At 44.2% G+C, this 17,821-nt stretch overlaps 1 protein-coding gene across 1 annotated transcript in view; it reads left to right on the forward strand.

The window, feature by feature from the left end:
- dst (dystonin) overlaps positions 1-17,821 on the forward strand; it is a 106,775-nt gene that overhangs the window by 65,411 nt on the left and 23,543 nt on the right. Inside the window, exons 49-66 of the mRNA XM_069659031.1 lie at positions 116-272; positions 778-904; positions 1,092-1,142; positions 2,535-2,770; positions 2,880-3,009; positions 3,331-3,530; positions 3,626-4,124; positions 4,425-5,893; positions 13,625-13,786; positions 13,972-14,142; positions 14,405-14,571; positions 15,278-15,437; positions 15,617-15,943; positions 16,094-16,178; positions 16,823-17,064; positions 17,155-17,361; positions 17,453-17,572; positions 17,692-17,799. Coding sequence (XP_069515132.1) covers positions 116-272; positions 778-904; positions 1,092-1,142; positions 2,535-2,770; positions 2,880-3,009; positions 3,331-3,530; positions 3,626-4,124; positions 4,425-5,893; positions 13,625-13,786; positions 13,972-14,142; positions 14,405-14,571; positions 15,278-15,437; positions 15,617-15,943; positions 16,094-16,178; positions 16,823-17,064; positions 17,155-17,361; positions 17,453-17,572; positions 17,692-17,799 — 4,618 coding nt within the window. The remainder of the gene's footprint in view (positions 1-115; positions 273-777; positions 905-1,091; positions 1,143-2,534; positions 2,771-2,879; positions 3,010-3,330; positions 3,531-3,625; positions 4,125-4,424; positions 5,894-13,624; positions 13,787-13,971; positions 14,143-14,404; positions 14,572-15,277; positions 15,438-15,616; positions 15,944-16,093; positions 16,179-16,822; positions 17,065-17,154; positions 17,362-17,452; positions 17,573-17,691; positions 17,800-17,821) is intronic.

The following is a 17,821-nucleotide window of genomic DNA, read 5'->3' on the forward strand; positions in this document are numbered from 1 at the left end:
TAAGTTGTGACATATTTCCATGTTAATAATTAATTTAACTCCCTTCTCCTCAACACCAATGTTTGTGTAATGTCACAGATACATGCACGGTATGACTGATTCTTCTCTAATACAGGGAAGAGGAGGTATCATCCTGTCAGGACCAGCTGGGAGAGTTCAGGTCTGCAGCTAGCGCTCTCACCAAGTGGCTGGAGGAGACCAATGAGAAAGTACCTGCAGTTCATCCGAGCAGCAGTGTGAAAAGTCTTGAGAAGGACCTGCAGATTGTCACTGTGAGTCATGAGATATATATAAAGAAGAAAGAAACATTGTTATTCACATTATTTAGTCTAACTGCGCTTAAAGTGCGGGAACAGCAGTCACTGATGTTCTCAGCATCTGGCTCTATCGTGGACTCTCTTTGTTTTGCAATAGATGGATGTAAGTGTGTTTTAATAGATCACAGTCCAATCCTCCCTACACTCCCCACTATCCAAACCTGCTCTTCTCTGCCAGCTAATGACAGATGGAGGATGTGTGTTTACACTGGACGTATCTGGGAGTGAATACTATGCTGGCAAACAGAGGGGCTATTTCAGGATGTTACAGTCAAGATTACAGATTCCTACTCGTCTGTAGTGTGAAAGTTTAACCTGAAAAAACTCTTTGAGAAGCCAAATCATCCATTTTATTCTTGTTTATCCTCACATGATTTTAAAACATCACCCAATGCTTTCATGTGTTGTGAATGCAATGCTCCTTTACACCACTTTATCCTTCTGCTTAATCTATCATCAGGGATTATTAGATGAATGGACATCCAAAGACCCTGCCGTCCAAGACCTGAACGGTAAAGGATCAGCGCTTTGCAGCCTCATCACTCTCCTCACATCCCCTGCCAAGACAAAGACCCCTAACAAGTCGGGTAAGCGTCCGCACTCTTAACCCCGTGAGTTTGTAGCACTCAGTGGAATGGGACGCATGGCGTTTGGGTGGACTTCTAAGAACTGTATGATCACTAACATTTAGAGATCCTGGAAAGATCTTCTGCAAACAATCCTAGTCAGTCTGCCTGTCCTTCATACAAGCTTTGTCTTATGTCTTTGCATCAGCTCTAACTAATGGTGGTGGTCCAGGAAGCCATTCCTACCTAACCAATAAAGGTAATCAAGTGTGTGTGTTGATGCTGCTCTGGAAGTACATATGTCTGTGGTGTGATGTGTTGGTATTACGGCTGGTCTTTAAGACGCTGCTATGGCTGTCGTGGCTTTTTACCAAACAAACAGAAACTGTTACAGTGTGTTCAGATCATGAGTGATTAGGTTGGTGGAAAAAGAAGAAGTTAATATGTTTCAGTTTTTTCAGCTTTTCATAAATGAATCTGAATTTAAAAGCCCAAACATCTTTATATACAGTCAGGGAGGAAAACTGACGAGTAGATGGCAGCAATATTCAATAGGCCTCATTGTCTTAAAGTAATAATCTCGAAGATTTCATGTAAATAAATCTGTTAAGTCTCTATCACCGAATGAGGTAACACAATGGTGATTGAGCCCATGGCCCACTGATGAAAGCCTTTGCATTTGCAGTATTATGGACTGGGTTTCGATGTCGACGTTTGCGTAAAAAATCACAAGCGGCGCCCAGTTAGTGACGCGTTTTCCATCAGCCAGCAGTGGTTGGTCTGCCAGAGAGGGTAGGCGGAGCTAAGCGGCTGCTTTTCCGATCTCTGCAAGTGTTGCGAGTAAACAGTAATCTACTATGGCTGAACAAAGAAAAGATGGATGACTACAGATACAACTATAAACATAAGTGAAAATCCAAAGACAAAGAAACAAACTCGACGCTCAGATGAAGCAAACAGTCTAAAAAGGAAAGCGACCGTCAGCCAGGAAAAAGAGTTACAACCGGAGCCAACAGTTGTCGTCACACATGCAACACTGTCTGGATATCTGGGAAGTGTGCTCCCGCAATTGCCGTTTATCGCCATAGGTGCCGCCAAAGAGAATGAAAATTAGATTTTTTGAGATAGCAAATTTAAATTGGTCATTTTAATTGAATGCGTGTCGGCTGTTTGTGATCCTAAGATTTGATTATTTGCTCTTTTAATACCCAAAATAGGTAAAGAAGCATTTTGGGGATTCTTTCCTTTATATAAATATCATACTGTAGTAAAAGAAGTACTGTGGACAAATGTCAGCTGATGAAACCATAACAAATTTTTACTTTGATAGTCGAAAAGTTAACAGGGCTACAATTGTCAGCTGTCATTACCACAGCATTACAGAAGGCCACTGTGACATGAGCTTAGATGTGGTTCTTGAATAAGGCCCAGTGTCTTTGATATGACCTATTAAGGAGCTTACTGTTATATTGATTACTACTACAAATGCTTTAATTCCTGTAGCGAGGGTTTGTGATACTTTCTTCACTCATAATCTGGACATACTGAACCATAAGGCAACATGTTAACAGTGCCTCGTTGTAACCATAGCCTTACAATGACACCCTGATCATAAACTCCTGTTCAACAAAATTATTTTTGATGTCCTCAGAGCTGATGGTAATTCAGCAGAACATGTCATTCGTCAACGAGGGATATACTAGCCTCGGGGAGACGCTGAAGAATCGTAAAGCAGACCTGAGTAGTTCGGTGGAGGAAGTGAAAGATGCCCAGAAGGAGACGGAGGAAATGATGACGTGGCTGAAGGACATGAAAAAGACTGCAGCGTCCTGGAACAGTGCTGCCACAGAGAAAGATTCAGTGAAGTCACAGCTGGAACAGCAGAAGGTACAGTTTTTGTTGCTTCTCCCAGTGGACTGTTACAATTATGTTTTTAAAATGCACACAGTCGTCAGTGACTTTCTTCTGATTAAGATCAAAATGTGTATTCCTTCAGGCATGTGAGGATGACATGAAGCAAAAGCAGGAGCAGCTCCAGCAGCTCAGAGAGAAGCTCCTCAACTTGATTAAGACTCATCCGAACTCCCCCGAGGCGGCAAAATGGAAGCAGATGCTTGCAGAAATAGGTATGAGCCAAGGTGTTGCCTCCAGGTGGCCTCTGTTATTTATGTCACTCAAACTGTACGCTGTGTTGAATCCCAGTGATATAAAAGGTGTCTCATTACAGCTCTGATCTTCAGGAAAGGCTTTTACAAAATGACATATATAAGATGTGGTCAGAATATGAGCCTGTCCTTGTCTCTGCCACCCAACTTAAATCAACACATTTGTAGTGCCAAATCCTGCACAGTGGGATGTTGGCTAAAAAAAAACAGAAGGACAGTGGAGGGAAAGCAGTTTTGCTGACTAATGAACACTTGTGTGATTTTTCTGTCCCCCCTGTTCAGATGCCGCTTGGGCAGATATCAGCGGCTCTGTAGAGGAGAGGAAGCAGCACCTGGAGCAGTCCAACAAGAATCTGGACGTCTTCCAAACAACTGAGGTGCAGCTTGGTCAGTGGCTTTCAGAGAAAGAGATGATGATGAGCGTCCTTGGGCCGCTCTCGATAGACCCCAACATGCTTAAGATGCAGAAGCAACAAGTCCAAGTAAGCATGGTGCATGTTTTTGGGATTAACTTTAGCCTTGTGCATCTCTTAAGAACCTAAAAGAATGTTCATCTTGACTGATTTTTGCCCTCCAGATCCTCCAAAACGAATTTAAGAGCCGTCAACCTCAATACGAGCGACTTGAGGAAACTGCCAATGCCATTCTGAGCTCCTCAGGCAACCAGGACCCCTCAAGTGGGAAGCTGGTGAGGGAGCAGCTCACTGCTGTCACCCAGAAATGGCAAGGCCTCACAGGACAGCTGGACCAGCGAGACGGCCTCATCGACCAGGCCGTGGTGAAGACAGGGCAGTTCCAGGAGTTGCTGAGGAGTCTCAGTCACACGGCCGCGGAGCTGGAGAATCAGCTCACCAGCCATCAGGGCCACAGCGCCCAGCCCGATGCTGTGAAGAAGCAGTTGGAGGATGTCCAGAACATCTCTGCCCAGCTGAGGGAGGAGAGGAAGAAGCTGAAGGAGGCTGAGGCGATCAACACAGAGCTCACGGCGATGGTGACCGAGGATTATCTCAAAGCAGACTTGGCCAGACAGCTGGAGAGTGTCAGCAAACCTTTCAAACAGCTGGAAGAGAAAGCAGGTTCGCCTTTTAATGTAACCTAATAATGAATAGCTGTAATGTTTGGACAGAAAGAACCATGAGTCATAGCTGAATATATTTGTTCTATGACAACAATTTCCCAGCAGGCTAAATTATACAATTGCTTTAGTGACGTATTGAAACTCAGGCCAAGACTAATTTTTAATTGTTTTACAATTCATTTGAACATTTGGCATCTGAACTTGATTTGATCAGAAATGTGGAATAAAGATAATCTGCAACATCCCAAGATATCTATGCAGCTTTAAACTCACTGAACACAACATTTTTCTGTTGCAGCGAAACGGATCGAGCAGCTCAACTCAACCTTTGCCAGCTCTCAGCAGTTCCATCAGACCTCCAAAGACCTCCACTCATGGCTGGACGAGAAGCTCCAGGACCAGAATAAGCCCCAGTCCATTTCTGCCAAAGCTGACGTCCTGCAGCAAACCCTGGAGAAGCACAACACATTCAAGAAAGCTCTCGGTGAACATGAGGGAGCTTACACCACCATCGTCGGGGAAGGGGAGACGCTTCTGCAGAACACTGACGGTGCAGAAAAGGTGGCACTACAAGGGCAGCTTTCTACACTTTCTTCCAACTGGGAGGAGGTGAAGAAGAACTCTGTGGATCAGGTTGACAAACTCCAGACTGCTCTGCAGAGATCTTTGAAGTTTCAGGAGCATGCAGAGAAGCTCAACTCTTGGATTCAAGAGTGTGAAGCCAGCGAGGGCACAGTTAAGCTCACGGTTGATCCGGTTGCTGTAGAGAGCTCCATCTCTCAGGTGAAAGCTCTCCAGAAGGATGTCGACAAGCACAGAGGGATGGTGGAGCAGCTAAACACAGCTGCAGACAGCCTTCTCGAGGTGGCCAACACTGACACTGAGGCCGTCAAAGAGGAGAAGGCTGATATTAACAAAAGAGTGGACAATGTAGTGGAGGGTCTGCAGAGCAAAAGGGAGTCCCTGGAGAAGATCTCACACACGGTTAAGGAATTTAATGATGCCTTGAAAGAGGCAAAGGGTCAGATTGAGGGGGCTAAGAAGCAGGTGGATGCCTATGAATCACAGGGAGTGCAGGCACACAGCAACAAGAACCTGACCAACATGAAAGCCCAACATAAGAGTTTAGAGGGAGTGCAGAACCACGTGGAGCACCTGAAGACCTTGGCAAAAGACCTTGTGGTAGACGTTCCAGATGCTGATGGAGTGACAGACCTCTTACTGCAGGCGGACAGCGTAGAACAAGACTACAGCACCCTGAACACGAAACTAGAGGAGACGTGCCAAGTCCTGGAGGGTAAACTTCAGGGTATCGGGCAGTTCCAGAACAGCATCCGCGAGATGTTCACTCGTTTCACAGACCTGGACGATGAACTGGACAGCATGGCACCAGTAGATCTCGACTTGGCCACTCTCAAAGAACAGCAGGAGAGCATTCAGAGCTTTGTGGTTAAGCTGCAAGAGCTTACGGCCAACACAGCCAATGCTGGAGACAGCTGTAAGAAGATGCTAGAGACTGAAACCTCACCTGACCTGTTAGGCCTGAAGAGAGATCTGGACGCTCTGAGTAAGCAGTGTGGCAAACTGTTGGACCGGGCTAAAGGCAGAGAGGTGCAGGTGCAGAGCACGCTCACCAAACTAGAGGAGTTGTATGGAAAACTGCACACAGCGGATGATAAACTTTGCAGAGCTGTGGACAAGGAAGCTTCCCAGGAGACGGTTGGGATGGAGACCGACGTCATCAACCAGCAGCTTGAGGCCTTCAAGGTATGGCACCAATATATATACATATATATATGAATTTAGAGCAGCAGTTATTGTCCTTTAATGCTGATTACTTGTATCATGTGGGATTTGTTTGTTTTATACTCTGGGGATCATTTGCAACAGTAGTGAACACAGTCCTGAGTCTGATTTGCCTGGTAGAGTAATATGTCATCAACTCCACCAGTCCTGGTATCATATCATGCAGCTCTTGCATTTATTTCTGAGCCTCGTTGACTGTCAGTAGACTAGGCTGCATTGTTAGCCTTGTTTTTGCATGAATGATAGTTCCCATATAGTAGATTGTTGCTTATTTTTTTCTGAGCAAAAACATTTCATAAACTATAATGTTAAGACAAGGAAAAGCAGAGAGAGTTTTAGATTTTTACTTACACTTTAAAAAAATACTTTACTTCAAAGTAGTTGCCCAATAATTCCCTGTTTCACCAATGATCAGGGCTGCACAGTGATGCAGTGGTTAGCTCACAGCAAGACCTGTTCCTGGTTCGAATCCCGATTCGGCCATGGCAGCCTTTCTTTGTGGAGTTTGCATGTCCTCCCCGTGCTCGCCCGACAGTCCAAAGACATGCTCGTTAGGTTCATTGGTGACACTTAATTTCCTGTAAATGTGAATGTGAAAGGTTGTCTGTCTCTGTGTGTCAGCCCTGTGATTGACTGGCAATCATCGAGGGTCTCCCCCACCTCTCACAATGACAGCTGGGATAGGCTCCAACCTCTTGCATGCCTAAATAGCACAAGTTGCACAGAAAATGGATGGATAGGTCCAATGAGCAACACATTGTTTAAGCTAATATAGATATAAATGAACTTAATATATAAGTATATAACAGCAATATAATATTATATTAGTATATAGTAATAGACTCTTGTGCCCTTACACTTTGTTCACCATTAATACATTCATACTGATCACCTCAAATTACACGATTAGAAGCCTAACATGCAGGAATTGGATTAAATTTTTGGTTTTTCAAAGTAAAAGTCTTATCTTCATTTATTTTATTTTTATAAAAAGATTGCGACCAGCGTTGTTAATGTCCCCTTTGGTGTTCAAACTGGCACTTACTGATAAAAGCTATTTTTACTGCTATTAAAATTAATATAACAAGGCTAAATATTAAATTAACTCCTGGATTTTTCATATATATATTTTTTATTGATTTAATTACATGAATTACAATGAGTCATTTAAATGCTGCCTTGCATTGGGGCAGATTACCAACAGGCTCTGAGCACACTTGCTACACACACAGCAACCCTCTGGGGACTGCTGGTTCATTGAGGGCATCTGGTGTTAACAAAGAGCTGCGGCCCATATGCAATGATGGTGCAGGAGGGATGGACCGTCACAGCCAGGTGGTCGCCAGCAGGGTGTCACTTGATTCAATGGTCTCACTAATGAAGCTGGGCCTGCGTCCTGATCTCTTAACATTGATATTGTTGTTCTTTAACATTAGAAAGCTCACCCCCTGACATTATCTCTGGCTCTTTAAGATTAGAGCAGCCCGGTTTTAATTTGGCCATTTTGATAAAGACGCCAGTTAGTGAAGTGATGGTTAGTGATCTTTAAAATGTGCTTAAAACCCTGTTTTATTAAGAGCCGGGCCGAGCGTCCTTTAAGGATTGTTGTGATTAGTTTGATTGCTAAATGTAGTGTGATAAGGGCTTGAATGCTGTAAGCACACTTCTTTGTTTAGCAAAGATATTTATTCAGTTACTGGGATTATATATCATTCAAAGAGCAAAATTCTGCCTGATAATTAAGATAAAGCAGCTATTATGTAAGTCTGCATTCATGGTTATTACATGTGTACTACTACACACTGCTAGTAAATTGTACAGCTGTTGCAAAGCAGCCCAAACATCCTTATTGTCTGTTTTTAATTCCTGTTTTCTCCATGTTGTCTATAGTATTGTCCACGCCTTTGTTGGTGTCAATGAGGGATAAAATAAGAGGGCAGGCATTAGCAAGATTTACAGACAGATGCAAAATATGTTAAAAGCCTGTAAATTCCTGTGGAGGTTTCCAAAAGAGGATTAACCTATATTCAGAGGTGAAATTAGGAAACACTTGAAACACAATGTAAACAGCCGTGTATAGGCCAATGACACAGATCGGTCCTAAGATGTAGGTCAAAGGATTTTTTTTTTTTTTCAATTAAGGGGGTGCTGCACAAGGAGGGTCACACAAACCTCCACTTGTGTTACATGGATTAAAATATCATTGGGGTAGGTGGGGAGTTGGGGGCAGGGGTGCTGTGGGGAGTTTGGTTTAAAGGCCTCGCAGGGTAACTATTAAAGAAGTGATTGATTCAGATTGTTGCTAAGCAGCATTGTCATGGCGCATGTTTTTACCCCCTCTTTGTCCTGTCGCCAGCCTGGCTTGAGAGGGCACATAGAGCCTCAGCTGCTGGTGGAAACTCCCCTTTGTAGCCTCAGGAGGAGACTCATCCAAAACAGGACGTAATATTAGGAACTCGAGTTGTTTCCTTATTTGATTACAGCATTAAAACAGCAGATGATTGTGTCACGTTGTGTTTTAAAATCAGTGGATCAGGCTCTTTTCTGGTAAGTGGGCTTTATTGGCAGCTGGTGAGAAAGTAATAAACAGAAAGACAGCGCTCGGTTTCGTCTCTTTCATGTGCTGTTACCATTTTAGGTCAGGTTTGGAAAAGACACGCCTGACTTCATGTGTTTACTCTTGTTTTTCACATGAGATTTGTAGGAGCTGGACCGAGCCAGCGCTGCTGTATTTACATCTGTACAGGCACCTTAAAGGGCAGCTGGTGACTCAACACTACTGGGGGTTGGCGTGGGTGTCTTTTCTCTCTGCTCAGACATTACATCAGTGTCTCTTGCAGCACAGAGAGGGATTTTTACCACATGAATCATACTGTAGCAAACCTGCCTCATTGAAGTTTAAGAGGAAAAAAGTGTCACTGTGACCACGTAGTGTTGCTTACTCACGGATACGCTCATCTCAACGTGTAACGTGAAACCGCTATGGGTCACGTAGGGTACGCATTAGTTTGCTGTAGGGCGATTATGTTGAGTTTTCTATTCATCAAAAGTTTCCAGTCTTTGCTTCCAGTGCCGACCTACATGTGAGTCGTTAAAGCAGCAGAAAATAACACCCTGTACACTCGTGGCAGCTGTGGGACAATTACTTAAGACCGGGTAATAAACAGGTTAATGTTGTCATTTCAAGATTAACAGCTGACATACAACTTTCATAGTAAACACAAGAGTCTCAGCCTGTCTGGATCGCTGCATCACAACTGAATCAGTCGTTAAATGTGTTATTTATTCAAATGGAAGCAAATAATCTGCAATTTATGTGAGGATTTATTAATCATTAAAGTGTTTCTTTAAAGAAATGTCCACATTTGTTGGTTCTAGCTTTGCAAAAAGTTAACATTTCATGGTTTCTATGTCCTCTGTGATGATAAACTATATATATATTTGGGTTTTGGACAATTGCTCGGACAAAACAAGCTGTTTAACTACGTCAACCTGTATTTTGTGACTTTTTTTTAGATCAAACTATAATTTAAAAGTCAACAATGAAAATTATTCTCTTCGAGCATTCATGCAAACAAGATCATATTTAATCCTGAAAATTCTCCAAATGTTACCTCATTTTATTAAAAGTTACACCTTGATAAGAATATAAAGAATCACAGCAGAAGATCAGATGAGATTTGATAACACTCAGTTATCCTCCACAAAGCGAGCACATGTTTCTCTCCCTGTCTGACTCAAGTTTGGCTCTTGTTTGCACTTTCACTGTCGTGGAAACTTCTCTGTGCTGAGTGTTTGCAGAGGATAGCAAGTGGTGAACTTGAAAGAGCTTTTTTCTCCCCTTGTTTGACACTTAAATGTGTCCTCTTTTTAACCCTTAACTTTTCATCTGAAATCCAGAATTCACAATGAATCTAAAGTTCACAAAGTCGCACAGTTATATATATATATATATATGGGACAGTGGGGACAAAGAAACCTGCAGCAGCAGCCAGTAAATCACAAGAGGAGTCATTTGTTTTAATTCATTCAAAAGCCTGAGTATTTACTAACTCCCAGCGCATCTTAAATGCTTATTTATCTCTGCCAGCATCCTCTTTCCGTCTCCTCTCATGCGTGCAGAACTGCACAAAGAAGTTGTGATTGTTCAACTCCTCACAGAGCTACTGTGGTGTAGACAAACCAGGAAACAAAAATAAATTCCTTTCATTATCTCCTCTATCCTCCTTTCTTCTCCTGTACTCCGGTCACTGGACATAAAAAGCGCCTTCATGCACTTGGCAGAGCCGTCGGTGTTAAATTACCTGGGACCTGTGCCTCCCTCAGCATTCCACAGTAATTAAGAATATCTGCAGGGTCCACAGCAACCGTCCACGAGGAGAAAACACAGGGCAGAGAGAGAGAAAAGGCAAAATGTGTATCTATTTCAGCGTAGTGTGATGTCATCAAAGTGGGAGCTGCTGCTGCCTGTTGGTCTTAGTTTTGTCTGTGAAGTAGAAAGGCTGGTTTGTATCGCGTCTCCTCCCCATTCCCTTAGTCACCTAAATAAAGAAAGAAAAAGTGAGTGATTATGTCAGGATGCAGAAGACGGCTTAGAAGTGAAGTCATATGGGCCATGCTGACATAAGGGGGAATTAGACAGAGGGGGGGGAAAGGGTCATGTGTCCACCAATCAACATGTGCCGGAGCGGCTCTGAGCACAAATGGAGTTGTGGCAGATGTTGTCTGAATAATGAGCGGGGGCGGGGCATGAAACCCTCTGCCAGGAGGGTGTCTGTCATTGCGAGGGAGCGATGAGAGAGAAAGGGCAGGCTTTTTTTGTTTATCCACGAGTACCAGCTCTCCTCAGAGCAGCCCGCAGCTTTCGGTGGAGCCTGCTGGATCTGTCTGTGGATATTTTCACTTTTGCACTGAGGAGTTTTCCCGTAACTCATGTGGATGCTGCGAGGATTTCAGGGAGAAAGACGCACTTTGGACCCGAGGAATAGTGATTAAGTTTTGGCAATGCACAGAGAGGAGCCTCGGGGAGTATTTTAAGGATAAGCGACTGTATTGAAAGAGTGGATTTTCATTCCTACTATGGACTATGAAGCTGCTACACAGAACTAGCATTTGTTCTTTATATTGTTTGTCTTTCTAAAGCCTTTATTTTTTAAACTCTAGATCAACTTAGTTCTGTCCGTAATTTTTAAAAGACGAGCACCAACGGATTTAACTTTGGAGTCTAAGTGGAAGCATTTTGTATTTATTTGTTTGTTTGCACTTCTTTTTAAATGATTGCACTAAAACAACAAATACCTCAGAGGGTTTCACTGCATCCTTAATCTCCTCTTTGTAGTGAGAAGTGTCAATTGTTTTAGCATGGGCAAACCGCTGAGCAGACCAGACTGCCTCAGACAAAACCCTTCCTGTGTGGGGAAGGGGGAGGAGGAGGACCTGAACATTGATGACTGCTATGTGCCCCAGAGGTCCATTTATGACACCGTGCGGCTCAATGAGCAGATAGACTCAGGCTCTAAAGGCAGCCTCTCCTCCCGGCACTTCACAGGCACGCTACCTTACACGCACCGCACGTTAGACCTCAGCAGCCTGTGTGGAAATGGAGCCATCTCTGCTTCCAGCTCCTTTGAGCTCCGGAACCGCAAACCCGCCTTGCTGGACGAGCGGGTGGTCTTTGATGGACTTAAACTCAACGGGCACATAATGAGGGCGACTGACACGGTGCTGCCTAAGTCGCGTCTCCAGGGAGGAGAGAAGAAGGATCATCCCCATCATAGGCGCTCATGGAGGACTTTTGCCCCAACTAACTTGAGCGAGTACGCGAGCCGCAGTGGGACGTTGTGCTCGGGGAGTGCTGAGAGGCCGGGGTTGATCAATGGCAGGAGAGGGCAGAGTATGACCAGCTCTCTGACATCTGAAGAGGACTCAGGTCTTTACAGCCCCACTGTGGAGAGGGAGCGACATGCTCACAGATCCCACAAAAGGCCAGGCCCCGGGACGAGGAGCCTCTCGTCCTCAGAGGCGATGCATATGTCCGGGGACCTGAGGACTGGGCGATCGCTCAGCTCAGGACAGGAGGAGTTCCCCTTCTCACCTGCGAGGGACAACCGGTCTCTTTACCACAGCAGCAGTTTAGTCCAGGACCCGCGGCAAACAGAATCTGGCGTGGTGGATGTGAATGAAAAGGATACACTCAGCAATGGAGACTACAAATACTCCACAGGGAGGTCGTCTTTAGGGTCAGCCTCCAGGAGTCAGAACGAAAGCTCAGGTTGGCGCTCGAGGACTCTAACAGACTACGATGAGCAATCCACTGCTGAGCTGTTAGAGGACGTGTCATATCAGGACGACTGTGAGTTGGTTAGTGTGGTGGTGACACAGCCTGAGACTTATGGAAACTCTGTAACTCTACCCATAGACAGCCGTCAGCAAACAAAACCGTGTACTGTGAAACAAGGAGCGTCCAAATACAACATGGAGGAGCTGGAGGAGTTCCTGCAATCAGTGGAGGCCTGTTTGCCCAAAAGTTTACAGACGTTCCAGCACCCAGAGGAGCACGAGATCGAGGCCTTACTGAGTGCCATCGCTGCATGCCCTGAAATGGACCCCATGGGTTATTTCTCCCCACAGGTGCCCAAAAATATCCTCCTTCATTTCCTCATTAGCACATGTTTCACTGGATGACATGCCTCTCAAGATGAGTCTTTCCCGGCTGTTGGGTCGGTGGTTTACAACATATCTGATTACATGATGAGTAAAAGTTATTTCTGCTCACTTGTTCGGGCTGGAAGTCTGAATGTGTGATTGAGCACAGCTGGGCTTTCACTGTTAGCTCTGCTTTTATAGAAGCTGACGACTGGTTAGAGAGTTGTTTATGTCAGCTGGATTCTTAGCACTAAACCTGGAGTGATGTTTTGGCATTCATGTCTCCGGGTTCAGGATTACACAGTCGCATCTTTTTTAGACCTTTTTCTATAAAGCCAAGATCTAATTCCTTCTGTTAACTTTTGTTCCCTTTGATACATTATACTCCTTTCCCACCAAATGTAGCACGTTGACGCAGGTTTTTCAGACCCGGGAGGGTTCACTGGGAACGGGAAAAGATTGTCTCTTTTCCCATTGCCAGTGGAGTATACTCTTTTCTGCTGCGTCACAAACACGCAGGAAACAGGGTTAGGATCAGAAGAAGCTCTCTCACCTCGCTGTCTTGCCAGCGTTGTTGCATCTTGCACGAAACAAAAAACAAATTCGCTATTGTATGTTGTTCTTCTGTATTTACGAGACAGTGGTTGGAACTTCCTTGCGCGTCATAGCATTGCACTGGAAAGGGGACCAGTGTCGACCCGGGGTTTGTGTTCCCATCAATGCCGAGCGGAGCCGAGGCAAGAATTACCCGGGTCTGAACCTCTATCCTTTACCACTAAGCAAAAAAGCTGAGTGTTAGCGGGTGTTAGCGGGTTTTGTGACCAGTGGTAAAGCAGCTTTTCAGATACCAGATTTGCAGAAAGATCAGGAACACAAAAAGATTTTTAAAGAATAAAAACAAGGAGATCAAAATTAAACTTATTTTAAAATTGGAATTGTTCAAAAGTGTGCGAAAAAATCATATAAATCAAACGCATCATTGATGTTGGTTGTTGTTATTTGAGCATTTATAAAATGTTCATTGTGATTTCTTTCGTTTGTCTTCAGGGGTTCCAAAAGGAAGACATTGATCCATTGCAGTCACAGCTTCAAGACATCAACTCCCTCGGTCAGGGTCTGATCCAGACGGCTGCCAAAGGCACCAGCACCAAGAAGCTCGAGGATGACCTGGAGGAAGTCAACACAAAGTGGAATACCCTCAACAAAAAGGTTTGTTTGATACTCCCGTTCTGACTTGCTTTGGAATAATGGTCATGAGGATCGCTTTAAGAAGATGTTGGCATAGTAATGACTCATCCACTATTTGCTGAAGTGTTATTCTTTGATGAATTGCTGGGTGCAGTTTGGGTTGGCCCTGAAACAGGTGCCATCAATATTTACCATGTGGTTTGCAGATTGCTGAGCGCTCAGCCCAGCTGCACGAAGCCCTGCTGCACTGTGGGAGGTTCCAGGACGCTCTGGAGTCCCTGCTCAGCTGGTTGACTGACACAGAGGAGCTTGTGGCCAGTCAGAAGCCTCCATCCGCGGAGTTCAAAGTCGTTAAAGCGCAAATACAAGAGCAGAAAGTAAGCCGGTGTCACGTGGTACAAACACATAAACACATTCCCACTTCAACTCAAGAAAAGTCCCATGATTTTATGACTTTGCCATTCATTTTATGTAATTGACATCCATTGTTAAACATGACTGTGGTACTCAAAGCTTTTAGTTTATTGGACACTTAATTTGTGCTTGTTAGATTTACTGTTTTTCACCACTCAGCACTGCTCGCTGTAGGAACATGTTAAAGGCGCCTAATAACTCTCCTCCTTTGTTTGCCGCTGACAGCTCCTACAGAGACTGCTGGATGACCGAAAACCAACAGTGGAGCTGATAAAAAAAGAGGGAGGGAAGGTTGCAGAACTGGCCGAGTCTGTGGATAAGGAGAAGGTTGCAAAAGAGATCGAGTGCCTGGGGCAGAGGTGGGACACTCTGCTGAAGAAGGCTGAAAACAGGTCTGTATAAACCACTGTAATATTAGACGTCCCTGTAAATGCAATGCTTTAGAGTTGAATGCTGCCAATGGAAAGTTCCCAACATGTGCAGCTTTTTCATTATTAAATTCCAAAGTTTCTTAAGATTGTCAAACCCCAAAATTCACCGTCATTTTTCTCCTACTGAAGCTTAAAGGAACATTTTATAAAGTGCACATATTCACTTTCTTGCATGTTGAGAATTAGATGAAAATAATGATTCACCTCTATGTTTGTATGCTAAATATGAAGCCTGCAGCAGGTTAGCTTAGGTTAGCATAAAACCTGGAAACAGTCTTGTTTTGGTTTCCAGTCTTTGTACTAAGCTAAGCTAACCTCATGCAGTAGCTTCATGTAGACTGTACAGATGGAAGAGTAATATGAATCTCCACTCTTAGCAAGAAGGCAAAGCAGATTTCCAGATATCGAAACTATTCTTTTTAATGCTGCTAATGAAAAGTTTGCCAAACATTGCCAAGTGTTAGTGAATTGTACACTTTCCCAGGCTCCCTTAAATCTTCATTCAGCTACAAATAAATGCTCTCAGTTGAAGTAAAACACATTGTTTATGTGCAGCGTCATTTCCCAATAACAGATATTTTTACAAGCTTTTGGTGAACTAAACTTGACTGTAACTTTCTACATTTCTGTACTTTACTCATAACTACTGTCTGCTTAAATGTTTCAGGCACAAGCAACTCGAGAGCATCTTAGTGGTGACTCAGCAGTTCCACGAGACCCTGGAGCCGCTGAGCGAGTGGCTCGCAGCGACAGAGAAACACCTAGCCCATGCCGAACCCATCGGCACTGAGACGTCGAAGCTGGAGGATCAGATCTCCCAGCACAAGGTAATATCCAACTTTATAAATCAAGTTTTTCATGACCCAATCATTTATTTTCAGTTGAATTCATTTTCATTAATTTCGCTTGTTACTTTAAGTTCATCCTTTTCATTATTTCCCATTTTTGTTTTGTGTCTGTGTTTGTGTCATTTGTCCTTGGTTCGTGTCCCATCCCCCGCCGTCAGGCCTTAGAGGGGGAGATAATGAATCACAGTAAAGACCTGTTTCAGGCCGTCAGTCTGGGTCAGATGCTAAAAACTGTGAGCTCAGTGGACGATAAGGAGTTTGTTCAGTCCAAACTGGACGGCACACAGGCATGTTACATTGAGCTCCAGGAGCGATGCAGGAAGAAAGCAGAGATGCTGCAGCAAGCTCTGGCAAACGCCCAGCTGTTTGGAGAGGACGAGGTGGACCTCATGAACTGGCTCAACGAGGTGCACATGAGGCTGAAAGAAGTGTCCGTGGAGGACTACAAAATAGATGTTCTTGAAAAGCAGCTGGCAGAACAACGGGTATACACTCCTCCTCAGGCCTAGCATTATCCTGTCCTTTCATTTAAGCTGCATCAATCATGTTTCGGTTTATTTGTGTGTCGTGCTTTGTTTAGAGCGGAGAGCTCGGTGTCGCTCTCTGTGGCTTTCTGAGATTGTTTTTCTTTCCAGGCACTACAAAGTGATATCGACTTGAGGAAGAAGAATGTTGACCAAGCCATTTCTAATGGGATGGAGCTTCTGAAACAAACGACAGGCACGTCTGACTTCATGACTTTACAGTTTATACAGTAACTCATCAGCACACAATTCTGTCTCTGAAATACACATCAGAAGGTTTTCTGCTTTATTTAGGGAACTAAATCTTCAGAGAGCAGTGGTCGTTTTACATCTGCTCGCTTCTTGAGAGAGATAGTTAGACTTGTCTGGATATGCAGATGTTTGCAGCTGAGAGTTAGAAGAGAGGATGCCCCCTCCACCTCTAACCATAAGGTGTCTTTTTTGCACGTCTGGCACGTCTGGGCTCACTTGCATAGCCTGCTGCACCGTGACCCGACCCCGGATAAGCAGAAAAAAATGGATGGATTAATTTGTGCTGCTGTGCACATTTTGTTAGCTTTGGACAGAGCCAGGCTAGCTGTTTCCCCCCTTATTCCAATCTTTATGCTAAGCTAAGCTAAGCTAAGCAAAGCGGCTACTGGTTGCAGACATAAGAGTTGTATCCATTTACTCAATTAACTCTCTTCAAGTAAAAAAGCTTATTTTCCAAAATGTCAAACTATACATTTTATCATTGGACATGCAACCATGAATCTTCCTTGCTGACTTTACTTCCTTACACTGCAGAAGGAATAAAACGCTCCCTAAAATAATATAGAATAATTTGCTTTCTTTTTACAGGTGATGAGGTGGTTGTTATTCAAGGCAAACTGGACGGAATCAAAACAAAGTACGCTGAGATCAACTCTGTGAGTGACAACGTTCTGAAGAAGTTGGAGAAGGTTTTAAGTCTCTCCACCAAGATGCAGCACGCGCACGAGGATCTGAGCTCCTGGCTGGAGAACGTGGAGGCTGAGACCAGGGCCTTCGCTGATCAGGAGCCGGTGGGAGAGCAGCTTGTGCAGGCACAAAGCAGGCAGAAGGTAAAAAGAAAAGTAATCTCTAACATAGTATACCTCTTACACTAAGTGAGCTGCTATAAGCTTGATTTTTTTTCACGTCATCTTGTCCAGGCCTTGCTGAAGGAGACCAAAGATCAAAAATCTGTGGTGGACAAACTGAATGAGTTGAGCAGTTCTCTCCTGGATCTGATCCCCTGGCACACTCGGGAGGGTCTGGACAAGCTGGTGACTGAAGATAATGAGCGGTACAGAGCCGTCTACGACGCCATCAAACAGCAGGTCGACCAGATCAACGCTGATATACTCAAGTCACAGCAGGTACACCAAAGAGATTGATAAACAAATGATATCATTTGGCTGTTCTTCTCGGAGTTGCAGCAAAATGTCAATGTTTGTGATCTGCTTCCAGTTTGAACAGGCTGCAGACTCTGAACTCTCCTGGCTCACTGAGGCTGAGAGGAAGTTGCTCTCGATGGGCGAGATCAGGCTGGAGCAGGACCAAACCACAGCCCAGCTCCAGGCACAGAAGGTTAGCCACATTGTGTGTGTGTATATGGATAGACAGAGGCCTCCATTTAAACAGAGTACATTAAACACAGCGGTTTTGTTTTGTAACGTCCAGTTAAACTCACTCTGCCGGTTTTCTAGACCTTCTCCATGGACATCATGAGGCACAAAGATGCTGTGGATGGTATTGTGAAAACAGGAAAGGCCATCATGAGCAGCAAAAACCCAGAGGAGAAAGAAATCTTGAAGGTGAAGTCTAATTTCAAACATA

This window comes from Semicossyphus pulcher, unplaced genomic scaffold, assembly GCF_022749685.1.
Source record: "Semicossyphus pulcher isolate SPU_LCO1_2020_fin unplaced genomic scaffold, fSemPul1.0.p SCAF_12, whole genome shotgun sequence".
Lineage (NCBI taxonomy): Eukaryota > Metazoa > Chordata > Actinopteri > Labriformes > Labridae > Semicossyphus > Semicossyphus pulcher.